Source organism: Erythrolamprus reginae, chromosome 8, assembly GCF_031021105.1.
Source record: "Erythrolamprus reginae isolate rEryReg1 chromosome 8, rEryReg1.hap1, whole genome shotgun sequence".
Taxonomy (NCBI): domain Eukaryota; kingdom Metazoa; phylum Chordata; class Lepidosauria; order Squamata; family Dipsadidae; genus Erythrolamprus; species Erythrolamprus reginae.
The window spans coordinates 17,656,590-17,664,744 of record NC_091957.1 but is presented as its reverse complement, the minus strand read 5'-3'; the positions used below and the strand labels follow the sequence as shown (position 1 = coordinate 17,664,744).

The following is an 8,155-nucleotide window of genomic DNA, read 5'->3' as shown; positions in this document are numbered from 1 at the left end:
TATAGTGCTACCACCCTTTCTCACAACCCCCTCACCCCCGGATTAACCCATATTTTTATCTGCGGAATAGAGAACATAACATCGCAGGGACCCCCAGAGGTCATCTAGACTTACCCCCTCCATGCAAGGCAGAAAATATACCATCTGGGCTCCAGTACTGGTGGTAACCCTTAACTGCCGTACTGAGACAAGAGTTACTAGGTGTTGTGGTTGGTTCTGGCCCAGCTCTTGCCCCAGGGAATGGGGAGGTGGATGCAGGGGAAACTTCAACATGTCACAGGCCTGTGTTATTGCCGACAGAATCAGTTCAGAGTTTAGTTTCCTCGGACGAAGAAGAAGGTGGGAGTGACTTGGCAGAGGAGGGCTTGGCACACAGCCCAGGCAGTCAATCTCCCTTATCTTCTATTGCTTCAGATGATGACATTTTGGACCCACGCAAGCACAGAACTAAGGGAGGCCACCTGTGTTTGGGTGGGGCTCCAGTAATTAGGGCTGCTGCTATAAATAGCAGCATGTGGGTTTGGCCATTGTGGAAGAATATCTGTTGCAGTTTCGTCAGGAATCTTGTGTGCTGGACTTTGTTGCTTTTTCAAAACCAAAGCAGAGCAACGTGTGTGTGTGTGTCTCACTTAGTTGGAAGAAGAAGGGGTGTGAAGTTTCTCCACAGCTGCTGGCTAAGTACTTAATGACTGCTTAAGGGAAATTGTACAGACTACCTGGTTGCTTTGGGATGAGTGCTCTTTGCAATACAAAAAGAGTGCTTAGTTTATTTTGACTTTTGGGATAAAGAACATTGTTTTGAATTTTCAGACGTTTGTGTGTCTGAAATTTGTACCCTTGAATTTTTGGGAGGCTCCTACCAGAGAGCCCGGCAGAACACTGTGTTATAAGTATGTTATATATGAAAGGCTATAGGGTTTTCTGCCTAAACAGGGGGCTGGACTAGAAGACCTCCAAGGCCCCTTCCAACTCTTGTTGTTCTGTTCTTTCTATTCTTTATATTTTCTATTTCCTATTCTACTTTCTATTATATTATATTCTACGTTGTGTCCAAATTTCCACGATTGATTGCTCTAAAAAAACGATAGTTTTCTTCTATCTGCAGTGAATTTGCTGGATACATCGAAGATGATTGGAGACTGGGGATGGCTCATTTATCCTTCCCACGGGGTAAGTAAGAATCACCATCATCATCATATAATCACAATCACGTTCATAATCACAATCAGTCAGTCATAGTCACAATTACATCCATAATCACAATCATATTCATAATCGTAATTACAGTCAAATAATCACAATCCTAACCACTCACAATCGCTGTTATAATCACAATTACAATAAATCATAATCACAGTCATAATCATATTCATAACCACAGACACAATCGCAACCAATCATAATCACAATCCCATCGTAATCATAATCACACAGTCACAATTACAATCACAATCGTATCATAATTATAATCAATCACAGTCGTCACAATCACATCACAATCATATTCATAATTACAATCACAATAAATAGTCACAATCATAATCAGTCACAATCAAAGTCACAATCACAGTCACAGCCATAGCCACAGTCATATTCATAATTATATTCATAATCACTGACACAATCACAACCAATCATAATCACAACCACATTGCAATCATAATCACACAGTCACAGTCACAATTGTAATCATAATCATAACCAGTCAGTCACAATCACAATTACATCACACTCACATTCATAATCATATTCATAACCATATTCATAATGACTATCAGAATCAATAAATAATCACAATCATAATCAGTCACAATCAAAGCCATAATCACAATCACAATAAATCATAAACACAGTCATAACCACAATCAAACCTCAAACTCAACCCTTATAAGATGGAGTGGCTGTGGGTTTTGCCTCCCAGGGACAATTCCATCTGTCCGTCCATTACCCTGGGGGGGGGGGAATTACTGCCCCCTTTGGAGAGGGTCCGCAACTTGGGCGTCCTCCTCGATCCACAGCTCACATTAGGGCATCACCTTTCAGCTGTGGCGAGGGGGGCGTTTGCCCAGGTTCGCCTGGTGCACCAGTTGCGGCCCTATCTGGACCGGGAGGCACTGCTCACAGTCATTCATGCCCTCATCACCTCGAGGTTTGACTACTGTAACGCTCTCTACATGGGGCTACCTCTGAAGAGTGTTTGGAAACTTCAGATCATGCAAAATGCAGCTGCAAGAGCAATCATGGGCTTCCCCAGGTATGCCCATGTCACACCAACATTCCACAGTCTGCATTGGTTGGCGATCAGTTGCCGGTCACAATTCAAAGTGTTGGTTATGACCTATAAAGCCCGGCATCGGACCAGAATACCTCCGAGACCGCCTTCTGCCGCACGAATCCCAGCGACCGATTAGGTTCCACAGAGTTGGCCTTCTCTGGGTCCCGTCGACGAAACAATGCCGTCTGGCGGGACCCAGTGGAAGAGCCTTCTCTGTGGCAGCCCCGGCCCTCTGGAATCAGCTCCCCCCAGAGATTAGGACTGCCCCCACCCTCCTTGCCTTTCGCAAACTTTTGAAAACTCATCTATGTCGCCAGGCATGGAGGAATTGATATATCCTTAGCTGCCTTGACTTTATGTATGGTATGTTTGGGTTGTATGACTGCTTTTAATAGGGGTCTTTTAAAACTGTTTTTAACATTGGATTTGTCTATGGTGTTTTATTTTTGTGAGCCGCTCCGAGTCCTCGGAGAGGGGCGGCATACAAATCTTATAAATAATCATAATAATAACAACCATATTTATATTCATAATCAATCACAATCATATTCATAACCACAATCATAATCACAGTCATACTTACAATCATGATCAATCATAATCACAATCCCAATGGATCGTAGGATACTACAACTGTCATAAGTACCCACATAACTTCAAACACTCGCTAGACAAATTGTTTCTAATCCGAGCACTATCTCTTTTGTTCCACCCCGTCTGATTCTCTTGTACCCAAGTGGCTTGCCATTGCCTCCTTTCTGGGGCTGAGAAAGAGTGGCTGGCCCAAAGTCCACCAGCTTGGCTTCGTGCCAAAGGCAGGACTAGAACTCGGGGTCTCCTCCTGGAGTTCCTAACCACGATGCCTTAAAAACCCGCCACAACAAACTGGGAATCCATAAAAACCAGATCTGGGCTTAAATATGGACAGAAGCTGCCTTCGGAAGTTGTGAGGGCTCCAACACTTGGGATTTCCTAGAGGAAATTGGACTGCCAATTGTCTTGTCTCCTGCTCAGGCGGGGGGTTGGACTTGATGACCTACAGGGTCCCTTCCAACTGCGTTAATCTGTAACGTCTGACTGACTAAGCCAGTGTTTCCCAACCTTGGCAACTGGAAAATATCCAAATATCTTCCAGTTGCCAAGGTTGGGAAACACTGGACCATGATAGTTCAAATTATATTCCAAGCGACTCTTGGAAAATTATCCTGGTTGCAATTCGGGGCTTTGCAAAACCCAGGTTTTATTTCTCCTGCGGCTTATAGGAAGTCCTCGACTTATCCCAGCTCGCTTAGCGACGGTTCGAAGTTACGACGGCAGTGAAAAAAAGACTGGTTTTCACTCTTATGACCGCGGTCACGTGATCAAAATCCCCATGCTTCGCAACGGACTTGTATTTATGTCCGTCGCCATATCCCAGAGGTCGCGCGATCCCCTTTAGCGACCTTCCGACGAGCGGGGAATCCAGATTCGCTCAACGACCGATTCGCTTAACGGCGAATTGCTTAAGCAAATTGCTTAACGGCGATTCGCTTAACAAGAAAGTTGGCAAAGTGAATCCAAGTTCACTTAACAACTGTCTTGGAGATTCAGGGCTCAATTAGTTGTCCTAAGTTGAGGATTGCCAGTAAATTTTCATTTTGGGAATTTTATTTCCTTTTAGAGGCTCTCGAGTCAAATTCCTCCAAGGTTGCAACCCAGCCGATCTCCATGGTGGGTTTCCTATATTTCCTCGATTCCTTATTTTTTATTTTATTTTTTATTTTTATGGGAAGGATCCTGGAGAGCAAAAATTAGATCTGAGGGAAGAAGCCGTGGTAGATACGAGCGTTCTTGAGAATCGGCGCCCGGCAGAAAAACATCATCTCAGCCCCAAACCCCCTTTTTCAATTTTGCACAGTGCGGCTGTGAAAATTGAATGCAATTGAAGAGTGGGTTTTTTTTGCCAGCTGCAAAGATTTGAACACTCGTTGTCGCCTTGCATGTCAAAAGAAAACCAGGGAGAAAAACACAAACACAAGAAGGAAGAAGTTGAAGAGAAAGGAAGGAAGAAGGGAAGGAAGGAAGGAGAGCAGGAGGTAGAGGAGGAAGGAAATAGGGAAGAAGAGGAGGAGGTGGAGGAGGAAGGAAGGAAGAAGAGGAGGAGTTGGAGGAGGAAGGATAGAAGGATGGAAGGAAGGAAGGAAGAGGAGGAGGAGTTGGAGGAGGAAGGAAGGAAGGAAGGAGAGGAAGAGGTGGAGGAGAAAGGAAGGAAGAAGAGGAGGAGTTGGAGGAGGAAGGAAAGAAGGAAGGAGAAGTGGAGGAGGAAGGAAGGAAGAAGAGGAGGAGTTGGAGGAGGAAGGAAAGAAAGATGGAAGGAAGGAAGGAAGAGGAGGAGGAGTTGGAGGAGGAAGGAAGGAAGGAGAGGAAGAGGTGGAGGAGAAAGGAAGAAGAGGAGGAGTTGGAGGAGGAAGGAAAGAAGGAAGGAGAAGTGGAGGAGGAAGGAAGGAAGAAGAGGAAGAGGTGGAGGAGGAAGGAAGGAATGAAGGAAGAGAAGGAGGAAGGAAGGAAGAAAAGGAGGAAGGAAGGAAGAAAAGGAGGAGGAGGTGGAGGAGGAAAGAAGGAAGGAAGAAAGAAGAGGAGGAGGTGGAGGAGGAAGGCAAATTTCAAAATTTCAAATTTTCCTATGATTTCACCTTTTGAATAAATTTCCGCCTACATTTTAAGCTGCTTTGACGTCCTCTCTCTTTATCCATTTATAATCTGATTTCTCTCCCTCCCACCTCTTAATCTAGCATTTAGCTTTCATTTATTTTAAACTATTAGATAAATTCCCAAAAAGAGATGCAATCAGGCTTTCTGTCTACAGGGCTTTCATGGTGATGTCCTCACTTTGTGTCCGGCTAAGAGATTCCCCCCTCCTCTCTCTCTTAGGAATGGGAGAATGGTAGTACCAACCGTCGCACATTATAAAAAATAATTTTTAAATCCTGTTTTTTAATTTCAGCAGAATTTGGCTTTTTTTTTTCATTCTCTCTCTCTCATTCTCTCTCTCTCTCTCATTCTCTCTCTTTCTCAAACATGCACACCCCAGTGTGACTGTCACAACTATCCAAAAGTTGACAAGAAGCCAATTTTGATCCGAGGACATTGCAATGGTCATTAAGTTGGCTGGCGGAGGGATTCTGGGAGTTGAAGTGCACCCCTTTTAAAGCATGCTGAGCGGAGGATTCTGGGAGTTGAAGTCCACTTTTAAAGCACACAGAGTGGGGGCTTTTAGGAATTGAAGTCCACCATTTTTAAATCATGCTAGCTGCGGGATTCTGGGATTTGAAGTCCGCCGCTTTTTAAGTTGGCAAGGTTGTAAAAAACCCCACCTTTCTCTAAAACTCAACCCCCAGTTCTGAGAATTGGACCAAAACCTATTCTGTTTCTTTGCAAAAAAAAGGCCGAATCATCTCTTGCTCCAGCAGGGGGCTAGAATAGAAGACCTCCAAGGTCCCTTCCCTCTTCCTTCTCCTGTCGCCTTTCCATAACGGAGTGTAAGGCTTAATTTGATGCCAAGCTTCGCAGCCAACACCACTTAAGTTTCCTCGGTGGGCCAAGGAAACTGGCTGCCTTTTGCCGTCTGCCGCCAAGCCGCCCTTGGCATTTACAACGAACCCCGTGTGCCCTGTCAAAACGAGAAATTGCTTCTTCTCTGCCAGCCTGAAAATGCATCTGTTGGCATCGGCTTCCAGCCTTGGGCTGGCTGCCAGAACCCCCCCCCAAGCCTCCTCCCACCCAAGATGCCAAGGGAGAGACAAGCCAATCTTAATCAATGTTAGCCAGGATGGATGCTGCCCAAAGCACAGGGCCAGCGGCATTTCGGCTGCAGTTGGAAAAGAGGGAAAAAGCCAGTGTGGATCAGTTCTGGAGCGTCTATGTATTGGTTAGACTTTTGGGTTTTTTTAAAAATCCCAACTGTATTATTTTCATATAAATAAGCGGCAACCTTGGGAAGTGGGGTTGGGCTGAGAGAGGGAGGGAGTGGTAGGAAAGGAAGGAAGGAAAGGAAGGAAGGAGGAAAGAAAGAAAAAGAAAGAGGAAAAGAAGTAAGGAAAGGAAAGGAAGAAGATTATGTAGGTAGGAAGGAAGGAAGAAGGAAAGAAAGAGGGAAGGAAGAAAGGAAAGGAGACAGGAAAAGAAGATGAAGATTAGGGAGGGAGGGAGGGAGGGAGGAAGGAGGGAGGGAGGCAGGAAAGGAAGATGGAGATTAGGGAAGAAGGAAGAAAGAAAGAGGGAAGGAAGGAAGAAAGGAAAGGAAGATAGAAATTAGGGAGGAAGGAGAGAAAGAAAAAAGAAAGAAAAAGAGAAAGGTAAGGAAGAAAGGAAAAGAAGGAAGGAAGAAAAGAAAAAGAAAGTAACAAAGAAAATGAAGTAAAGGAAGAGAGGAAGGAAGGAAGGAAGGAAGGAGATAGGAAGCAATGAAAGAAAGAAGGAAAGAAAGAAAGAAAAAGAAAGAGAGGAGAAGTGAGGAACAGAGAGAAGAAGGGAAAGGAAGAAGGAGAAAAAATATATAGAATTATGACTTCTGTCCTTTTTCCCAACAAGCAGTTTACAACGTCTTGTTTCCCCTCCCTCTTTAATACTTCTTAATCCCCTAATCATAGAACCACAGGGCCCGGAAGGACCTTGGAGGTCATCTAGTCCAACCCCACTGCTCAAAATATTTACATCACATCCCGGACAAACATCTACCCATCCAAACCTCCAGCCATGGGCAACCCCCCACAAGTTCCATCCCACTTGTCAATTTTTTCTAAACCTTCAGCGCCATTCCTGCCGCCTCGGTTTGTAGGTCCTGATATGAAGAGCCTTGGGTTTGTACAGCCCGTCTGTAACATGGCAAAGGATTTAGTTTTACTTGATAGGTGGTCAAAGCAATGGAAACTGCAGTTTAATGTTTCCAAATGTAAAATAATGCACTTGGGGAAAAGGAATCCTCCACCTGAGTATTGTATTGGCAGTTCTGTGTTAGCAAAAACTTCAGAAGAGAAGGATTGAGGCGTCATGATTTCTGACAGTCTCCAAATGGGTGAACAGTGCAGTCAGGCAGTAGGGAAAGCAAGTAGAATGCTTGGCTGCATAGCTAGAGGTAAAACAAGCAGGAAGAGGGAGTTGTGATCCCGCTGTATGAGCGCTGGTGAGACTCCATTTGGACTAATACTGTGTCCAGTTCTGGAGACCTCACCTACAAAAAGAGATGGATCAAATTGAAAGGGTCCAAAGACGGGCTGCAAAAATGGTGGAAGGTCTTAAGCATAAAACTCATCAGGAAAGACTTCATGAACTCAATCTGTATAATCTAGAGGACAGAAGGGAAAGTGGGGATACGATTGAAACATTTAATTCATTTATGTTCAAGTGTTCAATAAGGTTTCAGGAGGGAAGTGTTTTTAATAGGAAAGTGAACCCAAGAACAAGGGGGCACAATCGGAGGTTAGTTGGGGGAAAGATCAGAAGCAATGTGAGAAAATATTATTTGACTGAAAGAGTAGTAGATGCTTGGAACAAACTTCCAGCAGACGTGGTAAATCCACAGGAACTGAATTGAAACATGCCTGGGATAAACATCCATCCATCCTAAGATAAAACACAGGAAATAGTAGAAAGGCAGACTAGATGGACCATGAGGTCTTCTTCTGCCGTCAATCTTCTATGTTTCTATGTTTCTATGTTTCCATATTTTCATGTTTCTATGTTTCTACGTTTCCATGTTTCTATGTTTCATGTTTCTATGTTATGCTTTTATGTTTCCATGTTTCCACATTTCCACATTTCTACGTTTCACGTTTCTATGTTCCTATGCTTCTATATTTCTAAGTTTCTATTTTTCTATGTTTCTATGTTTCTATGGGTTCG

At 44.0% G+C, this 8,155-nt stretch overlaps 1 protein-coding gene across 1 annotated transcript in view; it reads left to right on the top strand.

The window, feature by feature from the left end:
* The first annotated feature begins 1,113 nt into the window (after positions 1–1,113).
* The window catches only part of EPHA8 (EPH receptor A8), a 41,240-nt gene continuing 34,198 nt past the window's right edge, over positions 1,114–8,155 (top strand). Inside the window, exon 1 of the mRNA XM_070759074.1 lies at positions 1,114–1,170. Coding sequence (XP_070615175.1) covers positions 1,129–1,170 — 42 coding nt within the window. The 5' untranslated portion in view covers positions 1,114–1,128. The remainder of the gene's footprint in view (positions 1,171–8,155) is intronic.